Raw genomic sequence first — 14,599 nt, forward strand, 5'->3', positions numbered from 1 at the left:
TTGTACCACCATTATTTTACTCAATAGTGAATGTTTTTATCAGCAGAAGCCCTGTGTTAAAGTGGTATCATGCATGGTGGTCTTTTTTTTTTGTTGCATCATATTTTGGCTCTCCCTCATTTGAGGGTTGGTGTTAATTTGATTATTAGCAGCACATCATTACTGGTAGCTAGCTGCCCTGTCTCCAGTGTGTCTGGTGTTAGCAGCACATCATTACTGGTAGCTAGCCTGTCTCCAGTGTGTTTGGTGTTAGCAGCACATCATTACTGGTAGCTAGCTGCCCTGTCTCCAGTGTCTGGTGTTGGCAGCACATCATTACTGGTAGCTAGCATGTCTCCAGTGTGTTTGGTGTTAGGCTAGCTAGCTACCAGTAATGATGTGCTGCTAACACCAAACACACTGGAGACAGGCTAGCTAGCTACCAGTAATGATGTGCTGCTGTCTCCAGTGTGTCTGGTGTTAGCAGCACATCATTACTGGTAGCTAGCTAGCCTGTCTCCAGTGTGTCTGGTGTTAGCAGCACATCATTACTGGTAGCTAGCTAGCCTGTCTCCAGTGTGTCTGGTGTTAGCAGCACATCATTACTGGTAGCTAGTTAGCCTGTCTCCAGTGTGTCTGCTGTTAGCAGCACATCATTACTGGTAGCTAGCTAGCCTGTCTCCAGTGTGTCTGGTGTTAGCAGCACATCATTACTGGTAGCTAGCTAGCCTGTCTCCAGTGTGTCTGGTGTTAGCAGCACATCATTACTGGTAGCTAGCTAGCCTGTCTCCAGTGTGTCTGGTGTTAGCAGCACATCATTACTGGTAGCTAGCCTGTCTCTGGGCTGCCAGTATGGCTTGTGCTGCTAATGCCAGACACACACTTGTCTACAATGCATCTTTATTCACCCATCAGCCTGGAGCTAAAATGGCATCAATTGCTGTGTTCATATTCTGTATTGTACCACCATTATTTTACTCAATAGTGAATGTTTTTATCAGCAGAAGCCCTGTGTTAAAGTGGTATCATGCATGGTGGTCTTTTTTTTTTTTTTAGCATCATATTTTGGCTCTCCCTCATTTGAGGGTTGGTGTTAATTTGATTATTAGCAGCACATCATTACTGGTAGCTAGCTGCCCTGTCTCCAGTGTGTCTGGTGTTAGCAGCACATCATTACTGGTAGCTAGCTAGCCTGTCTCCAGTGTGTCTGGTGTTAGCAGCACATCATTACTGGTAGCTAGCTAGCCTGTCTCCAGTGTGTCTGGTGTTAGCAGCACATCATTACTGGTAGCTAGCTAGCCTGTCTCCAGTGTGTCTGGTGTTAGCAGCACATCATTACTGGTAGCTAGCTAGCCTGTCTCCAGTGTGTCTGGTGTTAGCAGCACATCATTACTGGTAGCTAGCCTGTCTCTGGGCTGCCAGTATGGCTTGTGCTACTAATGCCAGACACACACTTGTCTACAATACATATTTATTCACCCATCAGCCTGGAGCTAAAATGGCATCAATTGCTGTGTTCGTATTCTGTATTGTACCACCATTATTTTACTCAATAGTGAATGTTTTTATCAGCAGAAGCCCTGTGTTAAAGTGGTATCATGCATGGTGGTCTTTTTTTTTTGTTGCATCATATTTTGGCTCTCCCTCATTTGAGGGTTGGTGTTAATTTGATTATTAGCAGCACATCATTACTGGTAGCTAGCTGCCCTGTCTCCAGTGTGTCTGGTGTTAGCAGCACATCATTACTGGTAGCTAGCCTGTCTCCAGTGTGTTTGGTGTTAGCAGCACATCATTACTGGTAGCTAGCTGCCCTGTCTCCAGTGTCTGGTGTTGGCAGCACATCATTACTGGTAGCTAGCATGTCTCCAGTGTGTTTGGTGTTAGGCTAGCTAGCTACCAGTAATGATGTGCTGCTAACACCAAACACACTGGAGACAGGCTAGCTAGCTACCAGTAATGATGTGCTGCTGTCTCCAGTGTGTCTGGTGTTAGCAGCACATCATTACTGGTAGCTAGCTAGCCTGTCTCCAGTGTGTCTGGTGTTAGCAGCACATCATTACTGGTAGCTAGCTAGCCTGTCTCCAGTGTGTCTGGTGTTAGCAGCACATCATTACTGGTAGCTAGTTAGCCTGTCTCCAGTGTGTCTGCTGTTAGCAGCACATCATTACTGGTAGCTAGCTAGCCTGTCTCCAGTGTGTCTGGTGTTAGCAGCACATCATTACTGGTAGCTAGCTAGCCTGTCTCCAGTGTGTCTGGTGTTAGCAGCACATCATTACTGGTAGCTAGCTAGCCTGTCTCCAGTGTGTCTGGTGTTAGCAGCACATCATTACTGGTAGCTAGCCTGTCTCTGGGCTGCCAGTATGGCTTGTGCTGCTAATGCCAGACACACACTTGTCTACAATGCATCTTTATTCACCCATCAGCCTGGAGCTAAAATGGCATCAATTGCTGTGTTCATATTCTGTATTGTACCACCATTATTTTACTCAATAGTGAATGTTTTTATCAGCAGAAGCCCTGTGTTAAAGTGGTATCATGCATGGTGGTCTTTTTTTTTTTTTTAGCATCATATTTTGGCTCTCCCTCATTTGAGGGTTGGTGTTAATTTGATTCATTGCTTTAGAAAAAAAATAGGGTATATTGTGTGGGAGTGTAAATGGACAGAGATAGTTTCACAACCATTTTATTACTGTATCCACCAGTATATTCAATTGTAAAACATTTTATTTTAATAAAGATTCCTGATTATTAAGAATATTACTGCCAACTACATTAGTTGTATTAAATTCAACTTTTATTCACCATAATTCAGCAAATCACACAGGTCATTTTATCATCACTGTCTTTAGAGAGAGGCCTCCTATACAAATATTTTTAGGGGAAGAAACTGAAGGATGAAGGTGGGTCATGTTTTGAAAAATAATGTTATTTGCCACAGTGTCATACAGAAAGGAAAATACTGTACACTAAACTCAGAATTTGTAACCAATTCCTATACTTTGATACGATTCTGAGTCCATAGCGACATTATCCAGTATGATTTTCAAATAGTTGTCTTTAGTGGTGGGTTTCATGAATAACTCAATGGTCCGGTATACAACGGTTTGCAGTTGTGGCACTGTCAAAGGGGCCTTCGCAGGGCTGCCTACATAAAGGAATATTTTTGACGATGGGGTACCAACGTCATAGTTAATGTATAGCCATAAACTAAGAGTGTGGCAATCTACAGTCCTTGGCCACTCGTATCTGCCTGGGCCACAGACTCACTGAACAGTGGCTTTTTGCATGGTACAAAAAAACAACAACATTATTTACATTCACCAACACATTCCTCATGCAAAGAGAAATTTGCATCTGAAATATTATTTCTGGCCAATAGCAGTGCACTAAATAGGGAATAGGGTGTCTTTTCAGACACACCCATAGAGATCTGCCAAAGCAACTCTTCTGAAGGATCTCAGCTGTTGTCTATAAGAGAGATGCCTGGGCTGCTCAAATTGCACCCTATTTAGTGCACTGCATTTGACCAGGGTACAATGGGCTCTAGTCAAAAGTGGTGCACTATGTAGGAAATAGGTTGCCATTTGGGATGCAACCAGAGACCTTCTGAAAGGTCAAAGGTGAGGTCAACGAGAGAGGAGCGGCAGGTCACTTGAGTTCATGATGAGGCCGGAGTCGAGGTTCAGGTTGTCTGTAGAGGAGAGCACACAAAAACACTTTCGTTGAAAAATAGTGGAAGAACATAGAATTTACTTTTTCCAGAAACTCTGTTACACAGTATAGTTTCTGCAAGATCTAAGTTGATCTAACAATTATATATATTCTAGATAAAGTTCATAGGAACATGTCAAATGAAAGTTAGGGTCTATATTATTTTTTAAATGACGGCATATATACATTCTTCAACCATTTTCCATCCCAGAAATTAGAATTAAGCAAAGGCTTTGATTTATGGTCAAACAGGTGGAAAAGGAGTCTTAAACATCTACCAGAAAAAGTCTTAGAAATACATCAAAACACAATGTTGAAGTAAAGACCCCTGCAACTAATATCAACACATTTCATTTGAGAAAATGTTCTGCCTTCTGTAAGTTTAAGAAACATTGCCTTGAAATTCCATTACCAAAAACCCATATACACTGAACAAAAATATATACGTTTTCATGAGCTGAAATAAAAGATCCCAGAAATGTTCCATACACACAAAAAGCTTATTTATCTCAAATTTTGTGCACAAATTTGTTTACATCCCTGTTAGTGAACATTTCTCCTTTGCCAAGATAATCCATCCACCTGACAGGTGTGGCATATCAAGAAGCTGATTAAACAGCATGATCATTACACAGGTGCACCTTGTGCTGGGGACAAAAGGCCATTAAAATGTGCAGTTTTGTCACACAACACAATGCCACAGATGTCTCAAGTTTTGAGGGAGCCTGCAATTGGCATGTTGACTGCAGGAATGTCCACTAGAGCTGTTGCCAGATAATGTAATGTTTATTTCTCTACCATAAACCGCCTCCAATGTCATTTTAGAGAATTTGGCAGTATGTCCAACCGGCCTCACAACCGCAGACCATGTGTAACCATGCCAGCCCAAGACCTCCACATCCAGCTTCTTCACCTGCGGGTTTGTCTGAGACCAGCCACTGGGACAGCAGATGAAACTGAGGAGTATTTATTTCTGTAATAATGCCCTTTTGTGGGGAAAAACTCATTCTGATTGGCTGGGCCTGACTCCCAAGTGGGTGGGCCTATGCCCTCCCATGGCTGCGCCCCTGCCCAGTCATGAGATATCCATAGATTAGGGCCTAACAAATTTAATTTTAATTGACTGATTTCCTTATATGAACTGTAACTCAGTAAAATCGTTAATTGTTGCATGTTGCGTTTATATTTTTGTTCAGTATATCTTTATGCCCGTATTTTTTTAAATGAAAGTTCACATAAGTAACAAGAAAGGGTAGACCTATCAATTACAGTGAGGGAAAAAAGTATTTGATCCCCTGCAGATTTTGTACGTTTGCCCACTGACAAAGAAATGATCAGTCTATAATTTTAATGGTAGGTTTATTTGAACAGTGAGAGACAGAATTACAACAAAAAAATCCAGAAAAACGCATGTCAAAAATGTTATAAATTGATTTGCATTTTAATGAGAGAAATAAGTATTTGACCCCCTCTCAATCAGGATTTTTTCTGGCTCCCAGGTGTCTTTTATACAGGTAACGAGCTGAGATTAGGAGCACACTCTTAAAGGGAGTGCTCCTAATGTCAGTTTGTTACCTGTATAAAAGACACCTGTCCACAGAAGCAATCAATCAATCAGAATCCAAACTCTCCACCATGGCCAAGACCAAAGAGCTCTCCAAGGATGTCAGGGACAAGATTGTAGACCTACACAAGGCTGGAATGGGCTACAAGACCATCGCCAAGCAGCTTGGTGAGAAGGTGACAACAGTTGGTGCGATTATTCGCAAATGGAAGAAACACAAAAGAACTGTCAATCTCCCTCGGCCTGGGGCTCCATGCAAGATCTCACCTCGTGAAGTTGCAATGATCATGAGAACGGTGAGGAATCAGCCCAGAACTACACGGGAGGATCTTGTCAATGATCTCAAGGCAGCTGGGACCATAGTCACCAAGAAAACAATTGGTAACACACTACGCCGTGAAGGACTGAAATCCTGCAGCGCCCGCAAGGTCCCCCTGCTCAAGAAAGCACATATACATGCCTGTCTGAAGTTTGCCAATGAACATCTGAATGATTTAGAGGAGAACTGGGTGAAAGTGTTGTGGTCAGATGAGACCAAAATGGAGCTCTTTGGCATCAACTCAACTCGCCGTGTTTGGAGGAGGAGGAATGCTGCCTATGACCCCAAGAACACCATCCCCACCGTCAAACATGGAGGTGGAAACATTATGCTTTGGGTGTGTTTTTCTGCTAAGGGGACAGGACAACTTCACCGCATCAAAGGGACGATGGACGGGGCCATGTACCGTCAAATCTTGGGTGAGAACCTCCTTCCCTCAGCCAGGGCATTGGAAATGGGTTGTGGATGGGTATTCCAGCATGACAATGACCCAAAACACACTGCCAAGGCAACAAAGGAGTGGCTCAAGAAGAAGCATATTAAGGTCCTGGAGTGGCCTAGCCAGTCTCCAGACCTTAATCCCATAGAAAATCTGTGGAGGGAGCTGAAGGTTCGAGTTGCCAAACGTCAGCCTCGGAACCTTAATGACTTGGAGAAGATCTGCAAAGAGGAGTGGAACAAAATCCCTCCTGAGATGTGTGCAAACCTGGTGGCCAACTACAAGAAACATCTGACCTCTGTGATTGCCAACAAGGGTTTTGCCACCAAGTACTAAGTCACGTTTTGCTGAGGGGTCAAATACTTATATCCCTCCTGAAAATGCAAATCAATTTATAACATTTTTGACATGCGTTTTTCTGGATTGTTTTGTTGTTATTCTGTCTCTCACTGTTCAAATAAACCTACCATTAAAATTATAGACTGATCATTTCTTTGTCAGTGGGCAAACGTACAAAATCAGCAGGGGATCAAATACTTTTTTCCCTCACTGTAGTTCGTGTTTTCGCTGATATTAATTTTGTTTATGTATTAAGTGATTAAAACTTGAAATTCCATTACCAAATTGGTAACGGAATTTCTGCAATTGAATTAGCTACAATGGGAAATCATAGTAGCCACAAACTACAGTTGGGACAGTAAAGAAAAGTACAGTATAGTTCAGTAGAGTTGAGCACACTTGAGTTGTGTACACTAATGTACTGAACTCTACTGTGTTGAGCTCTCCTGTGCTGAACTCCTGAGCTCTATTGTGCTGAACTCTACTGTGCTCTACTGTACTACACTACTGAACTCTACTGTGCTGAGCTCTACTGAACTCTACTGTGCTGAGCTCTACTGAACTCTACTGTGCTGAGCTCTACTGAACTCTACTGTACTAAACTCTACTGAACTCTACTGTACTAAACTCTACTGTGCTGAACTCTGCTCTACTGTACTACACTACTGAACTCTACTGTGCTGAGCTCTACTGAACTCTACTGTGCTGAACTCTACTGTGCTGAGCTCTACTGAACTCTACTGTACTAAACTCTACTGAGCTCTACTGTGTTGAACTCTACTGAATTATACTGTGCTCTACTGTACTAAACTCTACTGTACTGAACTCGACTGTGCTGAACTGTGCTGAACTCTCCTGTGTGTGAACTCTACTCTGCTGAGCTCTACTGTGCTGAACACTATTGAACTCTACTGAGCTCTACTGTGCTGTGCTCTACTGTGCTGAACTCTACTGAGCTCTACTGTGCTAAACTCTACTGTGCTGAACTTTACTGTGCTCTACTGTACTACACTACTGAACTCTACTGTGCTGAGCTCTACTGAACTCTACTGTGCTGAGCTCTACTGAACTCTACTGTGCTGAGCTCTACTGAACTCTACTGTGCTGAGCTCTACTGAACTCTACTGTGCTGAGCTCTACTGAACTCTACTGTGCTGAGCTCTACTGAACTCTACTGAACTCTACTGTACTAAACTCTACTGAACTCTACTGAGCTGAACTCTACTGTGCTGAGCTCTACTGAACTCTAGTGTACTAAACTGTACTAAACTCTACTGTACTAAACTCTACTGAGCTCTACTGTGCTGAACTCTACTGAGCTCTACTGTGCTGAACTCTACTGAGCTCTACTGTGCTGAGCTCTACTGTGCTCTACTGTGCTGAGCTCTACTGTGCTAAACTCTACTGAACTCTACTGTACTAAACTCTACTGAGCTCTACTGTGCTAAACTCTACTGAGCTCTACTGTGCTAAACTCTACTGAGCTCTACTCTGCTGAGCTCTACTCTGCTGAGCTCTACTCTGCTGAACTCTACTGAGCTCTGTGCTGAGCTCTACTGTGTTGAACTCTACTGAGCTCTACTGTGTTGAACTCTACTGAATTATACTGTGCTCTACTGTACTAAACTCTACTGTACTGAACTCGACTGTGCTGAACTGTCCTGTGTGTGAACTCTACTCTGCTGAGCTCTACTGTGCTGAACTCTGCTGAGCTCTACTGTGCTGAGCTCTACTGTGCTCTACTGTACTAAACTCTACTGAATTATACTGTGCTGAGCTCTACTGAACTCTACTGTGCTGAGCTCTACTGTGCTGAGCTCTGCTGAAGTCTACTGAGCTCTACTGTGCTGAAGTCTACTGAGCTCTACTGTGCTGAACTCTCCTGTGTGTGAACTCTACTCTGCTGAGCTTTACTGTGCTGAACACTATTGAACTCTACTGAGCTCTACTGTGCTGAACTCTACTGAGCTCTACTGTGCTGAACTCTACTGAGCTCTACTGTGCTGAACTCTACTGAGCTCTACTGTGCTGAGCTCTACTGTGCTGAGCTCTACTGTGCTGTACTCTACTGAGCTCTACTGTGCTGAGCTCTACTGAACTCTACTGTGCTGAGCTCTACTGAACTCTACTGTGCTGAGCTCTACTGTGCTGAGCTCTGCTGAAGTCTACTGAGCTCTACTGTGCTGAAGTCTACTGAGCTCTACTGTGCTGAACTCTACTGAGCTCTACTGTGCTGAACTCTGAGCTCTACTGTGCTAAACTCTACTGTGCTGAACTCTGTAGAGCTCTACTGTGCTGAGCTCTACTGAACTCTACTGTGCTGAGCTCTACTGAACTCTACTGTGCTGAGCTCTACTGAACTCTACTGTGCTGAGCTCTACTGAACTCTACTGTGCTGAACTCTGCTCTACTGTACTACACTACTGAACTCTACTGTGCTGAGCTCTACTGAACTCTACTGTACTAAACTCTACTGAACTCTACTGTACTAAACTCTACTGTGCTGAACTCTGCTCTACTGTACTACACTACTGATCTCTACTGTGCTGAGCTCTACTGAACTCTACTGTGCTGAACTCTACTGTGCTGAGCTCTACTGTGCTGAGCTCTACTGAACTCTACTGAGCTCTACTGTACTAAACTCTACTGTACTAAACTCTACTGAGCTCTACTGTGTTGAACTCTCCTGTGTGTGAACTCTACTCTGCTGAGCTCTACTGTGCTGAACACTATTGAACTCTACTGAGCTCCACTGTGCTGAACTCTACTGAGCTCTACTGTGCTGAACTCTACTGAGCTCTACTGTGCTGAACTCTACTGTGCTGAACTCTACTGAGCTCTACTGTGCTCTCCTGTACTACACTACTGAGCTCTACTGTGCTGAGCTCTACTGAACTCTACTGTGCTGAGCTCTACTGAACTCTACTGTGCTGAGCTCTACTGAACTCTACTGTGCTGAGCTCTACTGAACTCTACTGTGCTGAGCTCTACTGAACTCTACTGTGCTGAGCTCTACTGAACTCTACTGAGCTGAACTCTACTGTGCTGAACTCTACTGTGCTGAACTCTAGTGTACTAAACTGTACTAAACTCTACTGAGCTCTATTGTGCTGAACTCTACTGAGCTCTATTGTGCTGAACTCTACTGAGCTCTACTGTGCTGAGCTCTACTGTGCTCTACTGTGCTGAGCTCTACTGTGCTAAACTCTACTGAACTCTACTGTACTAAACTCTACTGAGCTCTACTGTGCTAAACTCTACTGAGCTCTACTGTGCTAAACTCTACTGAGCTCTACTCTGCTGAGCTCTACTCTGCTGAGCTCTACTGTGCTGAGCTCTACTGAGCTCTACTGTGCTGAGCTCTACTGTGCTGAGCTCTACTGAACTCTACTGTACTAAACTCTACTGAGCTCTACTGTGTTGAACTCTACTGAATTATACTGTGCTCTACTGTACTAAACTCTACTGTACTGAACTCGACTGTGCTGAACTGTGCTGAACTCTCCTGTGTGTGAACTCTACTCTGCTGAGCTCTACTGTGCTGAACACTATTGAACTCTACTGAGCTCCACTGTGCTGAACTCTACTGAGCTCTACTGAGCTCTACTGTGCTGAACTCTACTGTGCTGAACTCTACTGTGCTGAACTCTACTGAGCTCTACTGTGCTGAACTCTACTGTGCTGAGCTCTACTGTGCTGAACTCTACTGTGCTGAACTCTACTGTGCTGAACTGTGCTGAGCTCTACTGTGCTGAGCTCTACTGAACTCTACTGTGCTGAGCTCTACTGAACTCTACTGTGCTGAGCTCTACTGTGCTGAAGTCTACTGAGCTCTACTGTGCTGAAGTCTACTGAGCTCTACTGTGCTGAACTCTACTGAGCTCTACTGTGCTGTACTTTGATGTCCAAACTTGTGAAACATTGACATCTATGATTGGTTCAGATTTGGTCCGGACCAACCAAATTTGGTCTTGTTTGCTCATTCAAATAATAGCCAGTGTGTAGAATAATACCCAGATATGCAAAGGAGGATATTGCATATTTATATCTTTGTATACCTATTTAGGATACATCACAATGAAAACAATGACATTCATATCCATAATTATGCATTTCTGTGTAGTACAGATCAGAGAACCATGATGAAATTCCGTTACCACAATTCCATTACAGGGTGTAAATCCACTTCACTTACTGTATTTCTATAACTAAAAGAGACTTTTTCAAAGTCAATGTCTCATGTCATCGCTGACGCCCCATTATTTCTGCAGACATCATTGAATCTTAATTCGGAGCAGATATTTACGAATTTTTGGAAAATGTGGTCGCATAAAGAGGGAGATTTTACCGAAATTCTGTTACCAAACTTTGCATCTGCACAGTTCTTTCAGTAAATGTGTTTTTGTAAAATGTTCAGTCGTTGTGCGTAGAGTTGTATGGTTTGTTAAACGTTGAAATCAATGTTTTTTGACTCTGCAAAATTCCTTTCCGTGGAATTGCCCTACAGTTTTCTGATACAGTAATAGATTGGTATTGATGAACAGTAGCCTAATTATTGGGTTCCCCACAATCAGTCAATAGCAAAGGCTGTGCATTACCACGATCAGTAGTAGTGAATAGTAGTAAAGAAGGCCGTTGTCTCTCTCACCCTGATCGAAGTTGAGTTTCTTGGAGTTGGATCCCTCTCCCAGTCCCTCTATGTCCACCAGGTCAGAGTTCACATCAGAGTCATTCAGAGCACTCAGGGTCACGTCTGCTGGAACACGTTATAACACATAGGCAAGAAGAGAGGATGGGATGGTTAGCTAAATGTAAAAATGCAAAAATCTTTGTTTGAAATATGATATGGACAAGAAAACTAAATATTTTCAGTTGAAACGATTTAATTTGATCTGCATGGACTTTTTCCCCCACACATTGAAAAACAATACATCAGTATTACACTTTGATAATATGTCAATAATGGAGGTTCCCACACTTCATGTCTTCATTATGTGCCCTAAAATGTATTTCAGTGTGTCTGTGAAGAAAGGAGTGTGAATAAAAAGCATTGCCAAGATGGACATGACTACAAAGCTGATTGATTAAATGATTCCTTCTTCCATCCATCCATCTCCACTCACCTGAGGTCTTCTGTTTCTTCATAGCGGGAGGAGCCACGGTCACGTTGCCCTGGAGACCTGCCGGCACGACGACCTGAGCAGTTGGCACAGCGATGACAGTTGTGGTAGCCGTGGTGACAGCGGTCTTCTTCACTGTCTTCTTTGGGGAGTCGGTGGAGATGGGCATTCCACTCTCGTCATAAAGCTTCCTCTTGACTGTAGTTTTAATCTGAGCCCTGAGAAGGAGAGACGAGGTGGGAGGTTAGCGGTGGTGGTGGGGATTCAACCAGTAACCTGTCATCAAATACTTTAAAAAGGTAAACCCTCATGATTTGATACAGATCTTTAGCACTAGTAGACAGACAGTACAATGGATGTGTGGGTATAAAAAATGGGAATGTGATATTTTAGATCTAGTGATGGTTTTAGCTCATCAGGGCTTGTGTCACTGATAGACCATCTTCCTATTGCTTTAGAGCTAGCTACCTTAAAATATCTATCTGACTGGACACCACTCAGACGTGAAGTGTTCAATGAGAGAAAGACACAAGGGGTAAGACAGTGAGACCGGGTGAAGGAGAAAGATAATAAATGATATATGAAGAGGGATGTTTCTTTATTAGATATATTTTGTTGTATTATTTGTTATACTACTTTGATATTACTGCACTGTTGGCTAGAGCTTGCAAGTTAAGCATTTCACTGTACTTGTGCATGGGACATATACAACTTGATAGAGGCCACTAGGAATGAAAAGAGGGAGAGAAAGGAGAATATTCTAAGAAGAGGGAGAGTGTGTCCTTACACGGTGCGCTCCTTGATGACAGAGCTGAGAGAGTTCAGGTCATCACCAAATCTCACCACGGCCGATCTCAGCTGCTCAATCTCAGTGTCCGTCCATTTAGCTCTGCAACGACACACAGGGCGTGTTTCAGATCCACCAGGCTACATTGCAGATGGACTGCACAGATTGCAGAATCCCTTACCTACAAATCACCTTGCATCCTAAATAACTACCCATTATGATTTGTAGATCAGTCATTATGCTCATGTAACAGTGTTGCTTCCATTCCTCACTTTGCCCCAACCTTGAACACATCGACATCAGTCACCCACGAAGCATGGTTACCTAAGGGAAACAACTACTTCAAGGTCTCAAAGCGAGTGACGTCACCGCTAAAAAGCTAGCCATTTCACACCGGTTACACTGTCGGTGATCAGCAATTGATGCTCTATTTCCTCATCGTCGTTCAGAACCCCTCAGACTGAGAGGATCACCTCCACCACCCAGTGACTGAGAAAGGGTGGACGTGGCGTGGGTGGGTGTTGTGTGCTTCGTGGTAATGACGCAGCAGTGTTTCCGCTGAGTGTTTTTCTTGGCAGGGATATTCCACAGAGCACAGCTAATGAATCAGAGAGTGTACTACCAGTGACACAAGCCCAAAAATGACCAAGTCGTGGTCAGTAGATAGACAGACTTCTAATGTTGACTAGACTTAGAACTCTACATAGGCCAATCGATACAGTTCTTTATCTACATGCAACTTGGTGTGTGTGTGTGTTAGGGTTGGGCGATATTTGGGGACACCTCTTCTACGATACGCTACTCCAAATATCCAATATAATCATTTTGCGCTGCTAATGACTAAATTATTACGGACTGTGCAATTTTTGTGTTTATTATGATATTATAGTCGTATTCTCAATAAATGATCTTCGTATGGCGAAAAAATATGACTTAATTCATTTAGACTTCATTTTCAACATAATCCTAAAGCCTAACTGATAAAACTGCACAGTTTTGAATTGTAAAGTTCAAATAGTCTTGCACTTCACAATATATCCTCAATGTCAAACATCACAATATTTGGTTTAATCATGTATCTCGGCCCAACCCTAGTGTGTGTGTGTGTATGTGTTGCCCTCACCCTGCAGGGCTGGAGTCAGAGACGGGGTGCAGCTGCATGGTGAGCTCACCCAGCTTGGTGAAAGCTGCTCCTGCTGCTGAGAAGATCTCTCCAACCTGAGACATGAACCCAGAAAATAACTTAAAAACACAAATACCTTTTGAATGATCCTATTTCCTCTTTTATTTTGAGGCAGTAGCTGAGGTTGTTTGGAGTACAGTACACCATGTGTCAGGGTTGGGGTCAATTCCATTCCAATTCTCTTCAATGATTTTGAATGAGGAACATTTTTGAATTGGAATTTGGTTTACTATCTGAATTGACTGGCCTTGAACCCAACCCTGGTATGTATGAACGACTGTATGACAACTGCAAGGCAAAACCTGATGGCATATTATATCAATACAGGACTTGTCCATCTTTTACTTGTTTTGTATTTTGTACGGCTCTAATGCAGAATTCATGTTTATTCTAAGAGGAGATAATTGATGAGGGGTTTCTGCACCGTGCAGACAGCGCCACCATGTGGTGGCTTATATACACACAAAGGACATGGACGTGAGAAAGAAGTGCATACATGCCTACTTTGCCAAAACTTTCATTCAGCCACGTCCTTGGTGCTTGACTTGTCATAAAACGAATAATGTATTTTCAAAAGAGTTTCCTTGGTATAGCAAAGACAGTAAAATACATATTTATCTTTGGAATAATTCTAGCTGATGTTTTACACAGGTACCAATTCAAATTAGCTTGCTATTTTGAACATTAGCTAGATGTTTTTGCAGTATCTTGCTAAATAACAAATATATATAAATAGGGCTAAAACCAACCTACCTTCGTTGAGGCTGAAGTCATTTTGCTTTTTGAAGTTGCTGATCTGATTCAGATTTTCCAAGAAAGAACACTGTTTAGAGATGCTAACTAACGTAGCTAGCTAGTTTAGCTAGCTTGCTTGCACTGCAGGCTGGCAAAACAAAGGACAACTTCGTCCGCGACGCGTCCTACAATATTGATATTCGTGTCTGCAATATGCTAATGGTTTCAGTGACTCGTTACATTTTAGTAACAGAGTCCGTGTGTTTTGTGTGCAATAATCAGCAATTTGTACATACAATTAAATAAATAACACACACAAACGACATCAATAGACAAACGGAAGTCCTAACGTGCGCTGGTAAATTCCAAGCGATGATTGGTCCAAAATTCCCTCAATGTATTCACGATTGGTCCAAATTCATA

General features: G+C 42.8%; 1 protein-coding gene across 4 annotated transcripts; it reads right to left on the minus strand.

Moving 5' to 3' along the window:
* Nucleotides 1–2,647: 2,647 nt before the first annotated feature.
* Nucleotides 2,648–14,533, minus strand: LOC311113173 (BPTF-associated chromatin complex component 1-like). 4 transcript variants are annotated; one of them, XM_084156355.1, is made up of 6 exons: nt 14,195–14,533; nt 13,382–13,476; nt 12,259–12,360; nt 11,475–11,689; nt 11,000–11,104; nt 2,648–3,670 (listed from the first exon to the last, which is right to left on the minus strand). In XM_084156355.1, the coding sequence occupies exons 1-6, from the start codon at nt 14,213–14,215 to the stop codon at nt 3,606–3,608; spliced, it is 603 nt and encodes a 200-aa protein (XP_084012481.1). In that variant the 5' UTR covers nt 14,216–14,533; the 3' UTR covers nt 2,648–3,605. The 4 variants fall into 4 exon arrangements, with proteins under 4 accessions (XP_084012481.1, XP_084012480.1, XP_084012483.1 ...); XM_084156354.1 differs by having other exon boundaries at nt 11,000–11,107; nt 14,195–14,315; XM_084156357.1 differs by lacking the exon at nt 12,259–12,360 and having other exon boundaries at nt 14,195–14,521.
* Between the last annotated feature and the right edge of the window lie 66 nt (nt 14,534–14,599).

This window comes from Coregonus lavaretus (assembly GCF_964263955.1).
Source record: "Coregonus lavaretus genome assembly, chromosome: 39".
In the NCBI taxonomy this organism is placed as follows: Eukaryota; Metazoa; Chordata; class Actinopteri; order Salmoniformes; family Salmonidae; genus Coregonus; species Coregonus lavaretus.

Coding starts and splice junctions, on each gene's coding strand:
- LOC311113173 (XM_084156354.1), bottom strand. CDS start 14,215: ATGACTTCAGCCTCAACGAAG. Junction 13,477..14,194: donor TGACTTCAGCCTCAACGAAG/GTAGGTTGGTTT, acceptor TTCATGTCTCAG/GTTGGAGAGATCTTCTCAGC. Junction 12,361..13,381: donor TCTGACTCCAGCCCTGCAGG/GTGAGGGCAACA, acceptor GTGTCGTTGCAG/AGCTAAATGGACGGACACTG.